Raw genomic sequence first — 24990 nt, forward strand, 5'->3', positions numbered from 1 at the left:
ATACAGTATGCATCGTTTGGTCACAGATACCTTTAAAAAAATGGGCCTCAGGATCTCGTCACGGTATTTCTGTGCATTCAAATTTCCATCGATAAAATGCAAATGTGTTTGTTGTACGTAGCTTATGCCTGCCCATACTACTGTATAACCCCACCGCCACCATGTGGCACTCTGTTCGCAACATTGACATCAGCAAATCGCTCGCCATACACATGGTCTGCAGTTGAGAGGCTGGTTGGACATACTGCCAAATTCTCTTAAAACGACATTGGAGAGTTGGCTTATGGTAGAGAAATTAACATTAAATTCTCTGGCAACAGCTCTGGTGGACATTACTGCAGTCAGCATTCCAATTTCACGTTCCCTCAACTTGAGACATCTCTGGCTTTGTATTGTGTGACAAAACTGCACATTTTAGAGTGGCCTTTTATTGTCCCCAGCACAAGGTGCAGCTGTGTAATGACCATTATGTTTAATCAGCTTCTTTGTATGCCACACCTGTCAGGTGGATGTATTATCTTGGCAAAGGAGAAATGCTCACTAACAGTGATGTAAACAATTTTGTGCACAAAATGTGAGAGAAATAAGTTTTTTGTACATATGGAACATTTCTGAGATCTTTTATTTTTGCTCATGAAACATGGGACCATCACTTTACATGTTGCGTCTATACTTTTGTTCAGTGTATTATGTTACTTAACGATGATAGCTCCTTGAATCTCTCAATCAACCAGAGACGATTACTGCTGGGAGGCTTAGTTGGAGACATGTTGGCCGGGTGGGGTTTGGGGATTGGGATGGGACGTTGGGGGTGGAGGCCCAATTATTTTTTGTTTTCATTTCCTGTTTGTATTGAATTTATTATCACTTAAACTATATGTAATTTCTACTGTTTTTTTCTTGTTCTACAGGTACATGTTTATAAACATGTAATTTGAAATGGATAATGTACTTGTAACCCCCCCCCCCCCCCCAACAAACACGAACAAATACAAATTTGGTCAATATGTTTCTTTTACATGAGAGTTCTGAATGAAAAAATAAATGAACATTAATGCCAATGTCAATATCAGCTCAAGCAATGCCATTACAATAGCCATCTTGAACAAGCTGGTCTACTAGCTCAACCATGTTTCCACCAGCTTGACCAATCTGGTATGGTCTTACTAGCTCAACCAGCTTGACCAAAATCCCTAGGCAGACAGGTTGCCTCCCACATTATATGGGATTTCCAAGACTATGTCAAATACAGTGAAACCCAAGAAGTTCAAGTTCAATTCTAAGACTTTGCTAAAATATTGAATGCATTGAATAACACATTTAGAAATGGCAAAGAAATCATAAGGAATATTGTTTTGAAGTGTATGTCCTCTATCTAGGAGATATAAGAAAGTTTATGAAATTATACTTTTTTGGACACATATTTAACCCCTTATTTTTGTTGGCACAAAACTACCTCCATACTTTAATTTGTTTGTATGGGTTACCTTCAGACGAGCCCTGTGACTCCTGGGTCGTAGTGCAAAAAAACAATTGTGTTTGTGAGAGTGTTCCGACGCTACAGACAGAAGTTGGCACATCAGCTCTACCAACGTCAGACGAGTCCCGTAACATTTGTGGGGGTCGTACAGCCGTTCAGACACTACAGACATTTTAGTGAGAGAACCTATTTTCGGGATGTCTCATTGTCTGACAAACACCTCTGTAGCTCCGCCACCTTCCACCGCATATGCAGAAGGCCGATATAGGCTGATGCAGTGGATTGAAATGCATATCTCTAGCTTAAACTGACGGATTTTGATGGCGATTTTTTGTATTATGTAATTTAGATTGATGCACAGTGATCCAATAGTCTTTGGGATGATTAATTACCAATAATGTCAGGATTTGACCAGGGTTGTTCCGGTTTTGGTCACTAGATGCCCCCATTGTGCTTTTTGACCCTTTTGTTTTCCCTTGTTTCCAGTTATTATTTGCACCTGTGCCTCGTTTCCCTTGATTGTATTTAAACCCTTAGTTTTCCTCAGTTCTTTGCTCTGTGTTTGAATGTTAGCACCCAGCCCCAGTGATGCGGTGAACATTTGTTGCGCAAGTTGGACTCTCGTGTGGTACTTTGTTCTTGTTTGTTCTTGTTTGTTCTTGTTTGTTCTTGTTTGTTCTTGTTTGTTCTTGTTTGTTCTTGTTTGTTCTTGTTTGTTCTTGTTTGTTCTTGTTTGTTCTTGTTTGTTCTTGTTTGTTCTTGTTTGTTCTTGTTTTGAGGCTTTTTCTGCTGTACCTACCACCCTTGGAGGATTACCTTTTGTTCTCTTGGAATTACTTTTGCAGTTGTGGATTTATATTTTTGCCTGACGATCTTTCCTTTACTTTATTAAAACACTGTCTCAAGTACTGCTGTGTCTGCCTCATCTTCTGGCTTCTGACGACTATTAGTGCCAAGTACTGCTGTGTCTGCCTCATGTTCTGACAACTATTAGTGGCTCAGTTTGCTAAGTGACTGTTTCTCACACCGGAGACTCGAGTTCGTAACTGGGTCCTGACAAATAAAACAAGAACTGTCACCATCCAAGGTTTTGGGGTATTTGCCGGTGGACCACTTTACCTCGCTTTTTCAAGAGTTCACATTTTATGTGAATTACTTTTTGGATACTGTTTCATGCATGTAGTTGTAAAATGTAACTGGAAACCATACTACTACTGAGATGTCCTGTACCAAAAAATAACACAACATAATGATGTGTTTTTAAAATAATCATACTGGTTTTGACACTGTATTAATTCTTATCCAGTCCATTGGCCTGTGCAAGTGAGACAAAGCGATAAACATGTTTCTATCTTTCCAACATTGAATCAAAAACAATATGTTAATGAGTGATTTCAGCATCTTGCTACGAAATGAATTGCTTATTTTGCTACACTGCTTTGACTTTTCTTTGGTTTCTCCTGCGGAACAAATGTTTTCATTTCATATTTGCTCGGACAACAATAACGAACGGAACAATCACTGCAATTCTGTTTGTGATACCGGGAGCGAAGTTGTTACAGCTGAAAGTCAGCTTGTTTACATTTCATTATATATTTGTAAGGTTATTTGGCGACCGAAGTTCAGTTTTCAATCTGTTGTTGCAGCCAGAGCCTTTGCTTCCCGAGCGTCGTTGATTATGGTTTAGACGGAGCCCTTTTCTCTGAGACAGCAGGTAAAGCACAACAAGGGGCAGACATTAGCTAGCCAAGTGACATTTTAATTCGATATTTATTTTTAAATGTCTCTGATAGAAACGTGTTACCCTTTTGATGTATTTGTATGAATGTATCCAGTTGTCATCCCATTCTAACCTTGTAACTAAAAGTTTGTGAATATGTCTGTAACGTCGGCTAGCTGGTAGCTAACTTTATTCTTACCTAGCTAGGTAACGGTAGCTAGCGAACACCATAACCAAAGATCTCATCGTTCTATTTGTGATTGTGGCATAACTAGCCTGCTATATGTGGTTGAGCTGTAGCTAACTTGTTATTTGATAGAATATATCACGCTTAAGAGCTGGTTAACTGGATTGCTGTACTGATTAGTTAGCTAATTATTCATATGTCTAGGTACTTAGCTAGTTAACTATTTAGCTTAAAATGTTAGTTAGCTTGCTATGTCATTGCTTTTGTAGTTTACTTGCTAGCTATACAAAAGCAATGTTTATTTAACTAGGTAAACAATGTTCCCACACTGATGTCACATAGGTAGCTAACCTCATATCTTTATCCCAACTAGTTACTCTTAGCTATCAGTATTCTCTAGATATGAACTAGCTAACCAGATTTTGGGGGGGTTGCTATCTGTTGCAAGTCTCCCCTTCGTGCCGGCTACGTCCTAACTGTTAACTGAACTTCACTTTTTTTCTGTTGTAATTGAAGTGGGAAATGACAACGATGTCTGAAGCAGCATCATCCTGGCAGTGCTTATTATGGGAAAACAAATCGGTTTGTCGGACTTCCTGCATTGGTGCAATGCAGCTCTGCCCTTTGCCTGGAAAGCCGACGTTGAATTCCATGTCTGGCAGAAATTAGCGGTTGAATCAGGAAAGTTTCCTCTCACGACCTCTAAAAGGCAGAATGTTGACTAGAATACATTTTTAACCCACTTTACCGGTTGTCCTTGTGATCGGTCCATTTGGCGGTAGGAATGTGAGACGATATAGGAAAGTATTATAATTCTATCAGCTTTTCAAAGCGCAGGAAGTGCATTCAGACATCTATCATTCAGACATCTATCACCTGAGCATACACGCCAGTTAAAAATACATGCACGAGACGCATGCAACTTGCTGAGCTCGTCCAAATGTTTACATGGTTCTGCGCATGCTTCAGATGAAAGCACTGCCAGTTCTTTGAAAAGTTTATGGAATTATACTTTCATGTGGACATATTGTCTCACAATCCTTTTATTCATCATTCTGGCATGTAGAGGTCGTGGAAGGAAACTTTTCTGATTCAAAAGATAATTTCTGCCCGACATAGAATTCTATAAAATTCATGGTCTGGTTTCCAGACATTGATTTGGGGGAATGAACAACCTGCCAATCCAAGCTGTTGAATTATTTACATTGTCAGTCTGTAAACATGGCTAGGGCAATCGGCTTCTTCTAAGTAAGGCCTGAATGCATGCCGGTTCTGTGCAGGCTGAGTATGCCCTGTATTGCTGGCTGGCAGGCAACTTGCATCCTGATCAAAGGTGTGAACAGCTGGGAAGTGAATAACTTTCAGTGTCAACTGAAACAGGCGGGGGTCAAACTGGGCACACACTTCATGGAAACATTGATATCTGATACCCAGGCAACCCTCTCTCACACACACTTCTCTGAACACAAGCCCTCACTCCACATTTTCCCTCGCAGGCAGCCTAGGGCGGCAAGATTTTGGGGTTGATATTTAGGTGCAGTCATCCCATGCCTGGGGGTTGTTCCAATTACTTTCAGAACAAGGAACATGATTTGATGGATCAATACAACATTATAGTCTGGTATCAATTTGGCCTACTTGTGAACTTCAAGAGCCGGCTTGACTGCAGTCATCACTGTTATTATTGCAGCATAAATGCATGCAGAGTCGCAGACACATTCCATTCCTTTGTATGAAACTGAGTAGACTACTCAGTCAGTGATTCTTTAAGCCAGCTGAACTATTTGAATTATTCTGGCTGGGTAGGTAGCTGTTCTAGCCACTAGCCAGCTATGACAGCCTAGCCCCCTCAAACTCAACTCTGGACTTCGAAGCCAGAAATTCCCTCTGCATTTCTTCATTGTTCCCCACGAATCAAGGACTGCTTTAGACCTGGGAAACCAGGTGGATGCAATTAATTATTAGGTAGAACAGAAAATCAGTAGGATCTGGACCTCGCAGGGTAGGAGTTGAGTACCCCTGGCCTAGCCACTAGCCAGCTATGATGGCCACTTGCTATGATGGCCACAGCTGAACTGAGAGAATAACCTCATCGGAATGACCACTTCGCACAGCCAGTCTCACAGCGGGTGAATGACTCATACAGAAGGCTAGTCTGACTGAACTACTGTGTACTGTTGTGCTTTTGCTCCTCTCCTGGCAGTTTGTCCTTGGCTGCCAAGCTGGCCCTGATTGCGTTGTGTTGACTGAAGAACTGGAGTTGAAACCTGCATGATGCCAACCATCTGCTCATATTCAGACTAAGTTGACCACTGGGAACACTTAGTAAACAAGCTGATTAAAGGAAAAACTGTCTAAAGACTGCCTACAGAGCTGTGCATGATCTCTCTCAATGTCAGCCTAATTGGAATTAGAACACCTAATCATTGTCAGCCTAATTGGAATTAGAACACCTAATCATTGTCAGCCTAATTGGAATTAGAACACCTAATCATTGTCAGCCTAATTGGAATTAGAACACCTAATCATTGTCAGCCTAATTGGAATTAGAACACCTAATCACCGTCAGCTACTTTATTATTTCCCGTTAATTAGCCTGGCTGTAATTAGTCTACTCATCCTGATCAAAGGTGTGAACAGCTGGGAAGTAAATACCTCTCCCTCTTACAGTTTTAAGCATTCCTGTCATGGTTTTTGTCTGTTTGGGACAAACTTGTATTAGGCTAGGACAAGCTCTATTCTGGGTCCATTAGGGCTGACTTATAAAATGGTTCCTGTTGGGACTTTTTCTGAAAACAACACCACCTGGCCTCTATGCCTATCCCCCAGCCTGGGCCCTGCCCAAGCCACTGGAACATTGCTTATACCTAGCCAATGCACACCTAAAGGGAATGCCAGGGGGAATAGGCTAGCTAGAATTGGTTGGTTGGTCTCTCCCCTGTGGTGGTAGACTAGAATGTAGCCTAGGCAAGTGATTGAGGAGAACAGAGAAGTTCAGCCCATTAAAACACAGAGGAGCTGTCAGACATGGGCTTTGTTTTAAAGTAATACTTTAATTAAGTCTGACTTAAACACTATAAAACTGTCTAAAAACTCTATTTAGGTAACTAATTATGCAATGAAGAAAGGTAACTAGAAAAATAAGTCTGATTTTGTAGTCAAGCATGACCGTCTAAACATTCTTGCTGCCAACTGTCAAGATAAGTGATTTTGGATTCATTCCATTAGTTGTGCCACTGTGCCAGTCTATCAAACATGTTTCACATCGCATGTAATTCCCATTGACAGCGAAGGTTCCAGTTGCATGAAGGAGTCACCAGGTCATGTGGTTGAGGAGCCATTGTTGTTATCAGCAGCTTCGATGCTGCAGTGACTTTTGGGATAATGAGGCGGGTCCCGGAGGTGCTGGGTGACTGGTGTCCTAATTCCACTGAGCCAGCAGGGGACAAAAGGGTATCTAATGGGGTACTTGTCACTAACACATTCAGTCACAATCTGGCGGCCAAAGTGGTTGTTGAGTGGCAGTATTCCTGTATGTGCTCTGGCAGAACTTTACTTTGTCTAATGAACTTGTGAACTGCAAACGAGTGTATTCAGGGATTTGAGTGCCAGGTTATTTCCTTTATTTTTTTTCATGTTGGGTGTGTCTATATAGCCTACTGCTGTTATTAATTGGCCATGTTGTATTGTAATATCACTACATGTGTCACAGTCACTGATCAACTGTCATGTCATTGTGTGTTTTCAGGAGAGAGCGCGGGGCAGCCATGCTGACGTTGGCCAGTAAGCTGAAGAGGGACGAGGGGGTGAAGACTGGCCGTCCCCCTGGGGGCCCCTCCGACTCCTCTCACAGGGTCTCTATCAGGGACCGACTGCTCATCAAAGGTACACAACGTTCTCTACATGTATAAATGGATCTCCTCCAGTAACTCTTTTCACACTAGCATACGGATGGGCCTGGCTGTGCTTCTTTGTAATGCCAGTATTTCCTATTCATTTAGCAGAGTTGGGTCGCTGCTGCTAAATCGTCACTGCCATGCACAAAAATATATCTCCATTATTATTATTTTTTTGCTATGGTAAAACGTTTTCAATATCAACTTGAACAACTAAAACCAGATATGAAGAATGTAGAAAACAATAATGGAGCTATATTTTTTTTTTGCTAAAACGTTTTCAATATCAACAAGAACAACTAAAACCAGATATGAAGAATGTAGAAAAAAATAATGGAGCTATATTTTTTTTTTGCTATGGTAAAACGTTTTCAATATTAACTTGAACAACTAAAACCAGATATGAAGAATGTAGAAAAAAATAATGGATGTCCAATATCTCTTTATTTTAGTTAGAAAAGTTTGTAACACTTGACACCCAGTGTTATGACACAGTCATAACCATGTCACAACAGCTGACATAACATGTCATACATAGCCTGTCATAACACTGTCACGTCCATATATATTATAGGGTTGACCCCATTTAGTTGACTGGTCAATTGTTTGGTCGCTAGGCTGTTGGTCGACCAAGAGTTCTTTAGTCGAGTGGTAGCAAAATAAAGAAATGATGATGATCATGGTTTACAAGACACCTGTCTGATTGGCTCCTGTCTGAGTGGACTGGTCCATTGTGGAGGTCGTTGGGATGGCACAGTCCAGTCCATCAGTCTAAGACATTTGCTACTGAAATTGTATATGGTTATATTATGTAAGAACAACACCAATAAAAATAAGATTATTTTATAACAAATGTGCTTTTGTCATGCTGAAACAGGAAATTGCCTTCCCCAACAGGAAATTGCCTTCCCCAAACAGTTGCCACAAAGTTGGAAGCCCCTCCTTCTTTTTCTTGATCTCCAGTGTTTTCCACAACTAGTCACATTTATTCCACACATCTGACTCCCCCTTTACCTCCCAAGCACTAGTAAACATTCTCCCGTTTTCAAGTTTATTTGTCACGTCCTCTGTATCCATTTTGCTTTCACATGTGTCACGTTTTTCAGAGTTTATTACCAATTTATTGATGTGATTATGATATAGGTCATAGGTCAGGCCCTTTGACACGTGCATACGTGTGTCACGTAAAGAGAGCAAGGGTTGAGGGAATAGGGAATGTTTTTCCTCAACAAATGAGGGATTTCGGCAACAACTTTTCAGTCAGAAATGGCTGTAAATATGTTACAGCTTCAGCAACACAGACATCGCAATAAACACTGTTGGTGTTCTGTGGTGGTCGCTGCAGCTCGAAGGAGAGTGAGACAATGGGTGCTAGTCACACAGTCACTAGCTGTCTTTTTTTTAAATTTTTATGCTGCACAGCAAGTCTGAGCCAGGCCCAGCACAATCAAACTATGAAATAACACATGAAATCAATCAAATCAATTTACCCTCATCAATTAACCCTCTAGTCATTGTGTCCTAATTATTTCATCAAACAGTTCGCTTAAAGCATCAGACAAGCTCAGTGCATATATTTGATTTGATTAAAACACATAGGACGTGTATATGTGGAAAAATACATGTTTTAAAATTTCAACCAATCTAAGTTTTTACCACACTTGTGATAACATATATTGCAATATTTTTATGGCTGGTTATGACATCTACATGGCACAACGCCTCTCCCCTATTTGACCTACAGCACCAGTAAAAGGTTTGGACACACCTTCTCATTCCAGGGTTTTTCTGTATTTCTACTATTTTTTACATTGTAGAATAATAGTGAAAACATCAAAACTATGAAATAACACATATGAAATCGTGTAGTAACCAAAAAGTGTGGGGAAAAAACACATTTAATATATGAGATTTGTCAAAGTAGCCACCCTTTGCTTTGATGACAGCTTTGCACACTCTTGGCATTCTCTCAACCAGCTTCACCTGGAATGCTTTTCCAACAGCCTTGAAGGAGTTGCCAATAATGCGGAGCACTTGTTGGCTGCTTTTCCTTCACTCTGCGCTCCAACTCATCCCATGTGTGTTATTTCATAGTTGTGATGTCTTCACTATTATTCTACAATGTAGAAAATAGTAAAAATAAAGAAAAACCCTTGAATGAGTAGATGTCCAAACTTTTGACTTGTACTGTAGATTTTGTGTGTATGTCTTGATATGTAGGCTATGTGTACCGTTTTAAAATTTATGTAGTTCTGTTATTGTCTAATGTTCTGCATTGTCATGTTTTGTGTGGATCCTAGCAAGAGTAGCTTCTGATTTTTCAACAGCAAATGGGAATCCTAATAAAAATAAAAAATACCAAAAATAAGAGTGTCAAAACCCACATTTATTCAAATTAGTTTTTTTCTCTGACAAGAAATGTCCTTTTAGTTAGAAAGCTTTTTTTTGTTAAATCCTTTAGTTGTTGTGATGAATTCTTTAGTCATGTTTTTTATCTCTTCGTATTTGAAATACCTTGTAGAAAATACACTTTATGACTCATGAAGCATTATGTCCATCCTGTTTCACTTCAGACATGCCCTTATATCAGTCACCAGGCAAATTAGGGTGTCTTGCCCTGGTCCTGCAATCATCCCAGTCATCAGCAACAGAGCATTGGGGTGGGTGCGTGTCTGATATCAATGTGTGTGCAATTACAAGGATAATTTAACATGGTCAATAAATTAAATAAATATATACAAATAGTGTTGACATATAGGCTATTGTGTAATGGAATGCTTTGCCTTGTGTGGTGGTTTTTAACACTCTTATGTGGGTGTCATAACCAGTCATAAAATAACACAAGATACATATGAAAGGAGCTACAGTAGTATGCAGCTCAACTAATGCTGGAGGTCAGTGTAGACTGTTCTGTAGACAGTACAGGCAGGGTGATATTGGGGATAGAGGGAATATAGGCAGTCTGGCTTCACTGTCTGTCTGGGTTGTCTAATCTGCCTTTGGTTTTAGTATTCATGCAGCGGCCCATGGAACTGTTTGTCTGGGTGGGTTTTGTCCCCCTCGTCCTCTCCTGCGTTCCAGCTCTCATATCTCTCTCTTTTTGTCTCTCTTCCTGCCTCGCTTTATCCCCTGATCTCAATCTTCTTGCCCCTGAATGAGAGCTTCCAGGACCTTAAGCAGTATTTCTCTTCTCATGAATTTCAAAGGTTCCATCTTTCCGTGTCTCTTTTTCTTCATACTCTTTCCATACTGTCTGTCTTTACATTTGATCACAATTGTCCTGTTGCTCACTCTTTCTAGTCTTTCCCTCCCCTTAATCGTCCTCCCTCTCCTTTCGCTCTCTTCTCCTTTTCTTCACATGCTCCCATTTTCTCTCTCAAGCTCTTTAGTTCCCGTTTTTATTTTTTTTTAAATCTTTTATATCCATTCAGATTCCAAGTCTAAAGCCTATCTTATGCAAATTAGATGGATGTCTTCCTGTTCACAATCACATTGGATGTTCTCTCCCCAGTCTCTGCCCCATGTTTCCTCCAAGTATTGTTTTTTTATTTTAGACCAATGGCAATTTTTTTTCTCCACTTCCTGGGTAGTTCAGGTCAAATAAAGTTCTTAAGTTCTTTCTGTCATTTGAGTTTCCTGTTACGTCTCTTAGCCTGCAGAGTCAGTCCTCCAGAGCAACAATAGGAGAGGTCATATTTTGCCCACTTCCTCTTTAGTGTTTCTTTAATATCTAGCTAGAGTCGCATCTCTTTTGGTGCTCATCTGTCCAGTGAAGTGATTGAGGAGGTGGGCTTGAACGTTAGCAAGACCGGAACGTTGTTCTGAGGTAGCATCATCATCAGCTCTAGACCCCTTTACAGATTCAGATGTATCTTTCCTCTCTTCCACCACCTCCCCCTGTCCTTGTCAATCTCTATTACTGCCCTATTACTGCCATATTCACTGTTTATTGTCCTACCACTGTTCCATAATGTGGTAGAACTATCATCCTCTTTTAAAGCTGAAACTTTTTGGCTGAGCGACCTGACAAAATTCACATAGAAATATGAATTCAATATGAAGATCTGTCGTTCTCATTGAAAACAATTCTAATGTGCACTATTTCTGTGTTTAATTTTTGAGTCATTTTACTTTTGGTTTTGTACACCAGCATGAAACTGCTGAAAATACAATACTGTTGGTTATAGAAAATATATTTTAAAGCGGTTTAGAGGGTACAATGTTTCTCTACACTATACTTGCTTGTTTTATGTCATACTAAAATTAGGCAAACTTTTATAATTTTAGCAGCCAGGAAATGGTGGAACTTTCCAATCTCAATTTTTCTCATGAATTATTGTTTTAATATTGCTAGCACAGCACTGTATCAAAGCCTCATTTACTGTAGCCAGAGCACCGGCAGGGATTGTACGGAAAGAGGAACACAAAGTGTAACCCCTTCTCTCCCGACAGGACTCCATAGTGTTACTGTTACTATACAGTCATACACTGGACTGTCTGGAAGGGGGTAAAAATATAGCGTTCTCAAGTACATGTGTGTTTATTATGGATCCCCTGGGGTCCAGCAACATTAAAGCAGTTATACATTCACAACAGATTTCACAACATATAAAGTGTGTGCCCTCAGGCCTCTACTACCACATATCTACAACACAAGTACATGTGTGTGTGTATAGTGCGTATGTTATCATGTGTCTGTTTGTGTTGCTTCACAGTCCCCGCTGTTCCATAAGGTGTATTTTCATCTAATTCTCCATTTAGCTGATGTGAAATAGAGCTCCATGTAGTCATGGCTCTATATAGTACTGTGCACCTCCCATAGTCTGTTCTGCACTTGGGGACTGTGAAGAGAGAGAGAGTGTGTGTGTGCTTGCAATGCAAACCCTTCCTCCTGCTGAGTTAGGTCTGCTCCACTTGATTCTGTCTGTAGACAACCTGACTTGGTTACCAGGTACAAATGATTTGCTGAATCGTCTGCAAGTCTGGTCTATCCGTCCTATTGTCTTTTTTTGAGTTATTTGCACCCAGATTTATGAGATGCATAATTACAATGTGTAGCTACAGTTTCATAACATTTGTTTTAGTGACACACTCAGCCTATGAATAATGAGGTCACTGTTTTGCAGGGTTATTTTGGGCATCTCCTCTAGTTAGTTTGTAGCATCCAAACAACAAAGGTCTGAGGGAGACAGGAGAGACTGGGAAGGGAGTGTTGTTCCTTTAGGATTTGGTGCGCACCACTGACTGCTCATTCCTAGCTACCAACGCAAGCAGGATGCGTTCTTAGTTTGTCCCCCCCCCCCCTTCTCTCTCATTGCAGAAGTTGCAGAACTTGAAGCCAACCTCCCTAGTAAGTATACACCCTTTAACACTATGCAGTGTAACATTATACAATAGCTGATTTGTGGTTTTAATGTTCTGATGGCTCATTAGTCTCACTGTGTGTTAGAGGGAGATATGTGCAGACAGCAGTGGCTGGCTCAGCTGTAGTGTAGTGCTCCAGTCTGAACACCAGGGGGGGATTCAGAGCCATTGGCAGATGATGTGACTGCTTACTTCCACAGCCAAATATTTTTTATTTATTTATCCGTTATTCTACCAGGTAAGTTGTCTGAGAACACGTTCTCATTTGCAGCAACAACCTGGGGAGTAGTTACAGGGGAGAGGAGGGGGATGAATGAGCCAATTGTAAACTGGGGATTCTTAGGTGGTTTGAAGGCCAGATTGGGAATTTAGCCAGGACACTGGGGTTGACATCCTTGCGATAATGGGATCTTTAATGACCTCAGAGAGTCAGGACACCCGTTTAACGTCCCATTCGGAAGACGGCACCCTACACAGGGCAGTGTCCCCAATCACTGCCCTGGAGCATTGGGATATTTTTTTTAGACCAGAGGAAAGTGTGCCTCCTACTGGCCCCCCAACACCACATCCAGAAGCATCTGGTCTCCCATCCAGGAACTGATCAGGACCAACCCTGCTTAGCTTCAGAAGCAAGCCAGCAGTGGTATGCAGGGTGGTATGCTACCCCATTGAGTTGCACCCTCCCTTTTGCCCTCAGAACAGCCTCACTTTGTAGGGGCATGGTGTCTAAAGCGTTCCACAGGGATACTGGCCCATGTTTATTCCAATGTTGTGTGAAGTTGGCTGGTTGTGTGAAGTTGGCTGGTTGTGTGAAGTTGGCTGGTTGTGTGAAGTTGGCTGGTTGTGTGAAGTTGGATGGTTGTGTGAAGTTGGCTGGTTGTGTGAAGTTGGCTGGTTGTGTGAAGTTGGCTGGTTGTGTGAAGTTGGCTGGTTGTGTGAAGTTGGCTGGTTGTGTGAAGTTGGCTGGTTGTGTGAAGTTGGCTGGATGTGTGAAGTTGGCTGGTTGTGTGAAGTTGGCTGGTTGTGTGAAGTTGGCTGGTTGTGTGAAGTTGGCTGGATGTGTGAAGTTGGCTGGTTGTGTGAAGTTGGCTGGTTGTGTGAAGTTGGCTGGTTGTGTGAAGTTGGCTGGATGTGTGAAGTTGGCTGGATGTGTGAAGTTGGCTGGATGTGTGAAGTTGGCTGGTTGTGTGAAGTTGGCTGGATGTGTGAAGTTGGCTGGTTGTGTGAAGTTGGCTGGTTGTGTGAAGTTGGCTGGTTGTGTGAAGTTGGCTGGATGTGTGAAGTTGGCTGGATGTGTGAAGTTGGCTGGTTGTGTGAAGTTGGCTGGTTGTGTGAAGTTGGCTGGTTGTGTGAAGTTGGCTGGTTGTGTGAAGTTGGCTGGTTGTGTGAAGTTGGCTGGTTGTGTGAAGTTGGCTGGATGTGTGAAGTTGGCTGGTTGTGTGAAGTTGGCTGGTTGAGTGAAGTTGGCTGGTTGTGTGAAGTTGGCTGGTTGTGTGAAGTTGGCTGGTTGTGTGAAGTTGGCTGGATGTGTGAAGTTGGCTGGATGTGTGAAGTTGGCTGGATGTGTGAAGTTGGCTGGTTGTGTGAAGTTGGCTGGTTGTGTGAAGTTGGCTGGTTGTGTGAAGTTGGCTGGATGTCCTTTTTTTATTTAATTGTTTACATTTATTTTAACTTATTTTAACCAGGCAAGTCAGTTAAGGTCAAATTCTTATTTTCAATGACGGCCTAGGAACAAAGTGTTTAATTGCCTTGTTCAGGGGCAGAACGACAGATTTTTACCTTGTCAGCTCGGGGATTCAATCTTGCAACCTTACATTTAACTAGGTCAACGCTCTAACCACTAGCCTACCTGACTCCCCGGTGGTGGAACATTCTTGATACACACGGGAAACTGTTGAGCGTGAAAACCCCAGCAGCGTTGCAGTTCTTGACACAAACTGGTGCACCTGTCACCTACTACCAGACCCTATTCAAAGGCACTTAAATATTTTGTCTTGCACATTCACTCTCTGAATGGCACACACATAATTCATGTCTCAAGGCTTAAAAATCCTTATTTGGCCTGTCTCCTTCCCTTCATCTACACGGATTTGAATTGGATTTAACTAGTGACGTCAATAAGAGATCATACCTTTCACTTGGATTAACCTGGTCAGTGTATGTCATGGAAAGAGCAGTTTTTCATAATGATTTGTACACTCAGTGTATATTAGCATAATGCAGATGAGATAAGCTAGACCTAGATGTATAATGCACACATAGATTAAGATAACTATGTGAATCCATCTACATTTCCCAGCGAAGATAAATGCAACTGTAATCGTTGGCTAGTAACAACTGAGATATTAAGTCAATAAGGCACCTCGGGGGTTTGTGGTATATAGTCAATATACCACGGCTAAGGGCTGTTCTCGATACAGCCATTAGTCGTGGTACTTTGGCCATATACCACAAACCCTGAGGTGCTTTATTGCTATTAGAAACTGGTTACCAAGGTAATTAGAGCAGTACAAATAAATGTTTTGTCATACCCATGGTATATGGTCTGAAATACCACTGCTTTCTGCCAATCAGCATTCAGGGCTCAAACCACCCAGTTTATAAATGCCCTTATCGCTCTCTCTTCTCCCACTTCCTCCTCCCTATCCCAGGTACGTGTAAAGCCAGCTTCCCTGATGAGAACAAGCTACACCACTTTCAGCTGGCTGTCTCTCCAGGTAAGACCACCCACCCTCCATCTCACTAATATCCAACCTGTGTGTTTGGAGACCCAAATAAAATAACAAATCTAGGACAAAAGCGTGCAGTTAGCCAGTTACTGTGGTAGTTATGATATGGTGGCAGTTTGGAAGCTGTTTATAATCTGTTTATAATCAGTTAGCCAGTTACTGTGGTAGTTATGATATGGTGGCAGTTTGGAAGCTGTTTATAATCAGTTAGCCAGTTACTGTGGTAGTTATGATATGGTAGCAGTTTGGAAGCTGTTTATAATCTGTTTATAATCAGTTAGCCAGTTACTGTGGTAGTTATGATATGGTGGCAGTTTGGAAGCTGTTTATAATCAGTTAGCCAGTTACTGTGGTAGTTATGATATGGTAGCAGTTTGGAAGCTGTTTATAATCTGTTTATAATCAGTTAGCCAGTTACTGTGGTAGTTATGATATGGTGGCAGTTTGGAAGCTGTTTGTAATCAGTTAGCCAGTTACTGTGGTAGTTATGATATGGTAGCAGTTTGGAAGCTGTTTATAATCCCTTTAGTCTTCAGAGGTAGGTACTTAGATCAAATCAAATGTTATTAGTCACATGTGTTGACTTACAAGTCCCTAACCACCAGTGCAGTTTAAAAAAAATAATATATGTATATATATAACTCAGTTTTTCACAATTCCTGATATTTAATCCTAGTAAAAATTCCCTGTCTTAGGTCAGTTAGGATCACCATTTTATTTTAAGAATGTGAAATGTCAGAATAATAGTAGAGAGAATGATTTATTTCAGCTTTTATTTCTTTCATCACATTCCCAGTGGATCAGAAGATGACATATACTCAATTTGTATTTGGTAGCATTACCTTTAAATTGTTTAACTTGGGTCAAACGTTTCAGGTAGCCTTCCACAAGCTTCCCACAATAAGTTGGGTGAATTTTGGTCCATTCCTCCTGACAGAGCTGGTGTAACTGAGTCAGGTTTGTAGACCTCCTTGCTCGCACACACTTTTTCAGTTCTGCCCACAAATGTTCTATGGGATTGAAGTCAGGGCTTTGTGATTTCCACTCCAATACCTTGACTTTGTTGTCCTTAAGCCATTTTTCCACAACTTTGTAAGTATGCTTGGGGTCATTGTCCATTTGGAAGACCCATTTGCGACCAAGCTTTAACTTCCTGACTGATGTCTTTAGATGCTGCTTCAATATATCCACATTTTCCGCCCTCATGATGCCATCTATTTTGTGAAGTACACCAGTCCCTGCAGCAAAGCACCCCCACAACATGATGACTTTAGATATTTTTGTCAGATGTTACTATGGAATACTGAAGTATAATTACAAGCATTTCATAAGGGTCAAAGGCTTTTATTGACAATTACATGAAGTTGATGCAAAGAGTCAATATTTGCATTGTTGACCCTTCTTTTTCAAGACCTCCGCAATCTGTCCTGGCATGCTGTCAATTAACTTCTGGACCACTGACTGATTGCAACCCATTCTTGCATAATCAGTGCTTGGAGTTTGTCAGAATTTGTGGGGTTTTGTTTGTCCACCTGCCTCTTGAGGATTGACCACAAGTTCTCAATGGGATTAAGGTCTGGGGAGTTTCCTGGCCATAGACCCAAAATATTGATGTTTTGTTCCCCGAGCCACTTAGTTATCACTTTGTCCTCATGGCAAGGTACTCCATCATGCTGGAAAAGGCATTGTTCATCACCAAACTGTTCCTGGATGGTTGGGAGAAGTTGCTATCGGAGGATGTGTTGGTACCATTCTTTATTCATGGCTGTGTTCTTAGACAAAATTGTGAGTGAGCCCACTCCCTTGGCTGAGAAGCAACCCCACACATGAATGGTCTCAGGATGTTTTACTGTTGGCATGACACAGGACTGATGGTAGAGCTCACCTTGTCTTTTCCGGACAAGCTTTTTCCGGATGCCCCAAACAATCGGAAAGGGGATTCATCAGAGAAAATTTCTTTACCCCAGTCCTCAGCAGTCCAATCCCTGTACCTTTTGCAGAATATCAGTCTGTCCCTGATGTTTTTCCTGGAGAGAAGTGGCTTCTTTGCCCTTCTTGACACCAGGCCATCCTCCAAAAGTCTTTGCCTCACTGTACGTGCAGATGCACTCACACATGCCTGCTGCCATTCCTGAGCAAGCTCTGTACTGGTGGTGCCCCGATCCCGCAGCTGAATCAACTTTAGGAGGCGGTCCTGGCGCTTGCTGGACTTTCTTGGGGGCCCTCAAGCCTTCTTCACAACAATTGAACAACAATGATTCCAAGCACCACCCTCCTTTTTGAAGCTTCCAGTCTGTTATTCGAACTCAATCAGCATGACAGAGTGATCTCCAGCCTTGTCCTCGTCAACACTCACACCTGTGTTAACGAGAGAATCACTTACATGATGTCAGCTGGTCCTTTTGTGGCAGGGCTGAAATGCAGTGGAAATGTTTTTGGGGGATTCAGTTCATTTGCATGGCATAGAGGGACTTTGCAATTCATCTGACCACTCTTCATAACATTTCTGGAGTAAATGCAAATTGCCATCATACAAACTGAGGCAGCAGACTTTATGAAAATGTGTATTTGTGTCATTCTCAACTTTTGGCCATGTATGTATGTATGTATGTATGTATGTATGTATGTGTGTGTGCATGCGTGAATTAATTATTTAATCGGTTTCTGCTTTTTTGGTCCTCCAATAATCGGTATCGGTGTTGAAAAATCCTAATTGGTCGACCTCTAGTCTCCAGTCATGTAAAATCGCAGAAAATTACTTTAGAAAGTCCCCTTTTTTTTCTGGGACCCACAAATCTCTCAGCCCCTGTCTTCAGGACAAAGCCCCAACTGTTATGAAACAACTCTGGCCCTGGTGTCAAAACTTCCCAAAGGCAGCCTAAAAAGTAGATGAATTGGTCGCAATAATCTTTTACTATTAAAAGTCGCTGAGGGGGTCTGAACTCGTTTAATATACAAAGTCGCTAAGTTGGCAACACTGCCACTGGGGACCAACGAACTCTAACCACCTATTCCCGCATCTTAGGGTCCATTTGACAGGGCATGTGGATGCATTTGCACGGTCAATCCGTATCTTCAGCCTCAAACGGCCTTGGTCCTTTAAACGCGTTGGAGGTGATGAAACAACAGAATCCAATTCAGTGAAGTGGGTGGAAGGGGGATTTGCACGTGGAGCTTGGCAAAAGGGGGCATGATTTGTTGACATAATTGTAAACCCAACCTTAATTTACTCGGCTGTTTGCAAAGGTATTAGTTGGGTTTTGGGGGAAGTTGATCTTTTTAAATTCACAAACTGTGGGAGAGATAATGGCGATTTATAGCTGAACGACCCAGGAGAGAAATTTACTATACAGGTGTTGTTGGAAAAACCCACCGGATCTCCGGTTATCCCGGCTGGAATGGAAATTCCAAGAATAGCGGGAACGTTATGCATTTAGAGATGTGGTGTATTAGTTAAGGAGACACCTCTTCTCACTCTCTTTCTGCACTGCTGTCAGCCAGTTAGTCTTTTAAAAGGAGACCCTTTTATTTGCTGAGCTGTGTGTGTGTGTGTGTGTGTGCCCACTGCCAAGGCTCTAAGCCCTCTTTAACTCTGAATTAATAGTATTCTCTTCCCGAGTGATGCAGTGGTCTAAAAGCACTGCATCTCAGTACTAGAGGCGTCACGACAGACCCTGGTTCGATTCCCGGGCGGTATCACAACCGGCTGTGATCTGGAGTCCCATTTGGTCCAGCATCGCCCCGGCTAGGGGGGGGTTTAGCCCGGGGTAGGCCGTCATTGTAAAATAAGAATGACTTGCCTATTAAATAAAGGTAAAAATAAATATTTTTTTAAATAAACATCTTATAGCCTGCCATTGTATTACATCATTAAAGTCAAGGCACCTCTGCTCTGGAGTCGACCTCTAATGACCAGTAGAGGAGCAGAGAGGTGAGTGTCCATCTGGTAGTCTCAGCCGCGGAATTATTAAAGGACACACAGGGAGAGAGAGGGTTTACTCGTTCACCTCAGTACAGCTGTCCCACACACACAGTCCCTACTGTGTTTCTCTTCTCAGAAACTAGGCCTGTATTCCAGATTTCAACATGAGTCATTCATTGATCAATCATTTTTCTATCCTTAGCTATAATGATCATCTTCATCAGCTTAATGTAAGCAATAATGATCATGATCTTTCCCACTCTTGTCCTCCCTCCTCTAACACTGTAGCTGTCTCTTCTCTCAGGCCGTGGGTGGCTGTCTTCCCCGTCTTTTCTGTGAGCTTCTGTCAATCACTCAGGAAGACGCAGGCAGGCGGTAGTCGCTGGACTGGAAACTGCAGTTTGAAGGATGTTTATAGTGATAAAACTGCAGGGAAGCAGCCGTAGTGATATGTAGCCTTCTGTCACTGGGAAGGGGAATGCTTGGGAACTTAGAAATGCACTGGTATGAATATGAGATGGTGCAAAATCAGAGCTTAACACTGCCATTATTTTGTTGAATGTTTATTTAGCAGCCCACATAAGCATTTATTTTCAACGTTGACCTGCACACTGAGGGTCTTTAACTGGAAACAAACTTTATACAAACTCTGTAAACTAAATAGAAAAGCTTTTTGAGCAGACGGGCCTAATTTTTAAAGTTGAACCTAACAGAAAACACACGTAAAGCACGTCTGTGGTTCCAACAGAGAAATGAACGTGTTATAGGGTGCGTTCGGAAAGTTTTCAGACCCTTGAATTTTTCAACATTTTGTTACGTTACATCTTCATTCTAAAATTGATTAAATAATACATTTTCCTCATCATTCTACACACAATAATAAGGATGACAAAAACCAAAACAAGGACATTCAGAGACTTGTCCCGAAGACACTCCTGCGTTGCCTTGGCTGTGTGCTTAGGGTCGTTGTCCTGTTGGAAAGTGGACCTTCGCCCCAGTCTGAGGTCCTGAGTGCTCTGGAGCATGTTTTCATCAAGAATCTCTCTGTACTTTGCTCCGTTCATCTTTGCCTCGATCCTAACTAGTCTCCCAGTCCCGCTGAAAAACATCCCCACAGCATGATGCTGCCACCACCATGCTTCACCATAGGGATGGTGACAGGTTTCCCCCAGACGTGACGCTTGGCATTCAGGCCAAAGAGTTCAATCTTGGTTTCATCAGACAAGAGAATCTTGTTTCTCATGGTCTGTGAGTCTTCAGGTGCCTTTTTGCCAAACTCCTAGCCGGCTGTCATGTACCATTTACGGAGGAGTGTCTTTCGTCTGGTCACTCTACCATAAAGGCCTGATTGGTAGAGTGCTGCATAGATTGTTTTCCTTCTGGAAGGTTCTTTCATCTCCACAGAGGAACTCTAGAGCTCTATCAGAGTGACCATCGGGTTCTTGGTCACCTCCCTGACCAAGGCCCTTCTCCCCTTTTTGCTCATTTTGGCTGGGCGGCCAGCTCTAGGAAGAGTCTTAGTGGTTCCAAACTTCCTCCATTTAAGAATGATGGAGGTCACTGTGTTCTTGGGGACCTTCAGTGCTGCAGAAATGTTTTTGTACCCTTCCCCAGATCTGTGCCTTGACACAATCCTTTCTCGGAGCTCTACGGACAATTCCTTAGACCTCATGGTTTGGTTTTTGCTCTGACATGCACTGTCAACTGTGCAACCTTTTATATAGATAGGTGTGTGCCTTTCCAAATCATGTCCAATCAATTGAATTGACCAAAGGTGGCCTCAAATCAAGTTGTAGAAATATTGGAAAGATGATCAATGGAAACAGGATGCACCTGAGCTCAATTTTGAGTATCATAGCAAAGGGTCTGAATACTTACATAAATACGTTTTTATTTTAAAATTTTATAAATTTGCAAACATTTCTAATGCTTTGTCATTATGTTTTTTTTTGTGTAGATTGATGAGGAATAAGGCTGTAATGTTATAAAAAGTGTAAAAAGTCAAGGTGTCGGAATACTTTCCCAATGCACTGTATTACTGTAGGTCCAAGATGGAGGAATATTCTATAAAATGTCCATTTCAGCAGAAGAAGAAGCGTTGTGAGATGAGGGAAAAAGCATCTGCTAAGACAGCCTTATTGGACGATGCTGTGCTGCTTTGCCCACTAACAGGGCAGCTAGAGAGGAAGGACATGTAGAGATCACCCCCTTCTCATATGTGTTGGCGTGTATGGGTACATGATGGGTGGGGGTAGATGGCTGTAATTGCATTCACCTGCAGTGTGCTGTGCTATGAGAGTTAATGTGGTTTGAGCAGGGACTGTAATCATGGAGGACTAGCCTTGTATACAGACAGGAAATGAGGCTACATGGCAGGAAGCAGTATTGGAGTGTCGCAGAACCCATTAGTATCCAATGAATAGAATTAACAATTTTTGGGGGTAATTTGTGGTTCTACATGATACTTACTACCTTGGTATATTACCTTTCACAGTAATCTATAGGTTAGCCTCAGCCTTAGCAATATAGGCAATGTCACTTACTTGAATGGCTGATTTGTTACAACCCTCATTCATGTTTTTGAAGAGGAAGTGACTCAATTTGCTTCACAACATAACACGCAACCCATTCCTAAGACCTTTCCTGTCCTGCTGTAAATAAAGGCAGTACTTGAGCTAGCTAACATTGGCACCATTCACAAGAGTTTCCAAGGTTGTCGTCATCACAATTACCGTGGCCCTACTTACAACCATGTCTGTCTCTGTCTCTACAGAATGAACCCTACTCACTCTGTCCCCTGTGTCATTACAACCCTGTCTGTCTCTGTCTCTACAGAATGAACCCTACTCACTCTGTCCCCTGTGTCATTACAACCCTGTCTCTCTGTGTCTCTACAGAATGAACCCTACTCACTCCGTCCCCTGTGTCCTTACAACCCTGTCTGTCTGTGTCTCTACAGAATGAACCCTACTCACTCCGTCCCCTGTGTCCTTACAACCCTGTCTGTCTGTGTCTCTACAGAATGAACCCTACTCACCGGTCAACCCCTATCCCCTACTCTCAACAAGACTTAGTGGAACCACACACTGTTCTCGGGCCCTACTCACCGGTCAACCCCTATCCCCTACTCTCAGCATGACTTAGTGGAACCACACACTGTTCTCGGGCCCTACTCACCGGTCAACCCCTATCCCCTACTCTCAGCAGGACTTAGTGGAACCACACACTGTTCTCGGGCCCTACTCACTGGTCAACCCCTATCCCCTACTCTCAGCATGACTTAGTGGAACCACACACTGTTCTCGGGCCCCACTCACCCCATTTTGCCTGCGTTTTACAGCACTATGTCTCAGGATCTCCCTATAGAACTAGAACACCGACAGCTTGGGTTCACTTGGTACTTTTGTTCTGCGTTATTTGTGGCCATTATGAGTCGGAAACTTTCCCTGGTTTGATATGGAGCCTTTAGCAGAGAACAGCAAGGCTTGTTTATAAAGGAGAGTAGCTTTAAACAATTGGAACAACATGTCGGGAATGCCTGGACTAAATTGGCCCAGTCCAGTTTGGGTTCCTGATATGTGACCATGGTGAAGTTGAGCTCTGGGTGTTCATAATGTATCAGAGTAGGAGCTCTAGGATCGAATTCTAATGAATCGGTCAGCTCAGGTATTGAGGAACGTAGAGAGTGAAGAGTTATCTGTAGATAAGCAAATGTTATTTGAATGATGTCTTAACAGGGAGGGGAATGATAGGCTGGCTGTCTGTTTTCTGGACTGTAGTCAGTTCAGAATCCACGGTCTCAGTGGAGGGGGGCTGGGAAACAAGTTGTTGATGCATTTGATTTAGGCCTAATGACTGGCATTTCGCCTTGTAGCAAAGACCACAGGTGAGAGAGGACGAGAGCCAACTGTTTCACAAATTAGATTTCCAAACATGGAGCTCATGCCAGATTTTCTCTACTACCTACTGCTGTCCACATTGTGACCTGAGTATCTATTTCTGTAATGAGAAACCGCAAAGCCAAAGAGCTGCAAGACAAACTCTCTGCATGGTCCAAAACAACAACAACATGTCCTTTCAAGTAAACCGGCATGTTTAAGGAGATACATTATTTGCATTGACTGTTTAGTAACATCTGTTCATCTATAGGTGCCACCTCCATGCTGAATAAACTCGCTACTGTATAGTTGCAACAAAAAGTTAACATTTTTAAAGCACATTTAGGCTACACAACCTGTTACTCAATAGATTTGACTATCTGCTTTGTAATGATAATATTAAACTACTTGGTATATCTACAATATTGTATATCACCCGAGGCTGTGTAGATAGTTCCTCCAGAATGATCATTCAGTAGTCCACAAGAACATGACTTATTTACTAAGTATCAGTCATTTCCTCTCAACAGCTGTTGCTGTATGCAATATCTTGTTGTGTGTCAGCCTGTTTTTAATCCGGAAGTATATTTATTTATTTATTTCACCTTTATTTAACCAGGTAGGCTAGTTGAGAACACCTTTATTTAACCAGGTAGGCCAGTTGAGAACACCTTTATTTAACCAGGTAGGCCAGTTGAGAACACCTTTATTTAACCAGGTAGGCCAGTTGAGAACACCTTTATTTAACCAGGTAGGCTAGTTGAGAACACCTTTATTTAACCAGGTAGGCTAGTTGAGAACACCTTTATTTAACCAGGTAGGCTAGTTGAGAACACCTTTATTTAACCAGGTAGGCTAGTTGAGAACACCTTTATTTAACCAGGTAGGCTAGTTGAGAACACCTTTATTTAACCAGGTAGGCTAGTTGAGAACACCTTTATTTAACCAGGTAGGCTAGTTGAGAACACCTTTATTTAACCAGGTAGGCTAGTTGAGAACACCTTTATTTAACCAGGTAGGCTAGTTGAGAACACCTTTATTTAACCAGGTAGGCCAGTTGAGAACACCTTTATTTAACCAGGTAGGCCAGTTGAGAACACCTTTATTTAACCAGGTAGGCTAGTTGAGAACACCTTTATTTAACCAGGTAGGCCAGTTGAGAACACCTTTATTTAACCAGGTAGGCTAGTTGAGAACACCTTTATTTAACCAGGTAGGCTAGTTGAGAACACCTTTATTTAACCAGGTAGGCTAGTTGAGAACACCTTTATTTAACCAGGTAGGCTAGTTGAGAACACCTTTATTTAACCAGGTAGGCTAGTTGAGAACACCTTTATTTAACCAGGTAGGCTAGTTGAGAACACCTTTATTTAACCAGGTAGGCTAGTTGAGAACACCTTTATTTAACCAGGTAGGCTAGTTGAGAACACCTTTATTTAACCAGGTAGGCTAGTTGAGAACACCTTTATTTAACCAGGTAGGCTAGTTGAGAACACCTTTATTTAACCAGGTAGGCTAGTTGAGAACACCTTTATTTAACCAGGTAGGCTAGTTGAGAACACCTTTATTTAACCAGGTAGGCTAGTTGAGAACACCTTTATTTAACCAGGTAGGCTAGTTGAGAACACCTTTATTTAACCAGGTAGGCTAGTTGAGAACACCTTTATTTAACCAGGTAGGCTAGTTGAGAACACCTTTATTTAACCAGGTAGGCTAGTTGAGAACACCTTTATTTAACCAGGTAGGCTAGTTGAGAACACCTTTATTTAACCAGGTAGGCTAGTTGAGAACACCTTTATTTAACCAGGTAGGCT

At 41.9% G+C, this 24990-nt stretch overlaps 1 protein-coding gene across 5 annotated transcripts in view; it reads left to right on the forward strand.

Moving 5' to 3' along the window:
- The first annotated feature begins 2894 nt into the window (after positions 1–2894).
- LOC110501860 (NEDD8-conjugating enzyme UBE2F) overlaps positions 2895–24990 on the forward strand; it is an 88371-nt gene continuing 66275 nt past the window's right edge. The window contains exons 1-4 of one of the 5 annotated variants that reach the window (XM_036959291.1): positions 2899–3194; positions 7136–7272; positions 12604–12633; positions 15299–15364. In XM_036959291.1, coding sequence (XP_036815186.1) covers positions 7155–7272; positions 12604–12633; positions 15299–15364 — 214 coding nt within the window. In that variant the 5' untranslated portion in view covers positions 2899–3194; positions 7136–7154. Of the gene's footprint in view, positions 3195–7135; positions 7273–12603; positions 12634–15298; positions 15365–24990 lie in introns of all 5 variants that reach the window. The other 4 variants (XM_036959288.1, XM_036959292.1, XM_036959289.1 and 1 more) reach the window with 4 other exon arrangements.

The sequence above is a fragment of the Oncorhynchus mykiss genome, chromosome 22, assembly GCF_013265735.2.
Source record: "Oncorhynchus mykiss isolate Arlee chromosome 22, USDA_OmykA_1.1, whole genome shotgun sequence".
Lineage (NCBI taxonomy): Eukaryota > Metazoa > Chordata > Actinopteri > Salmoniformes > Salmonidae > Oncorhynchus > Oncorhynchus mykiss.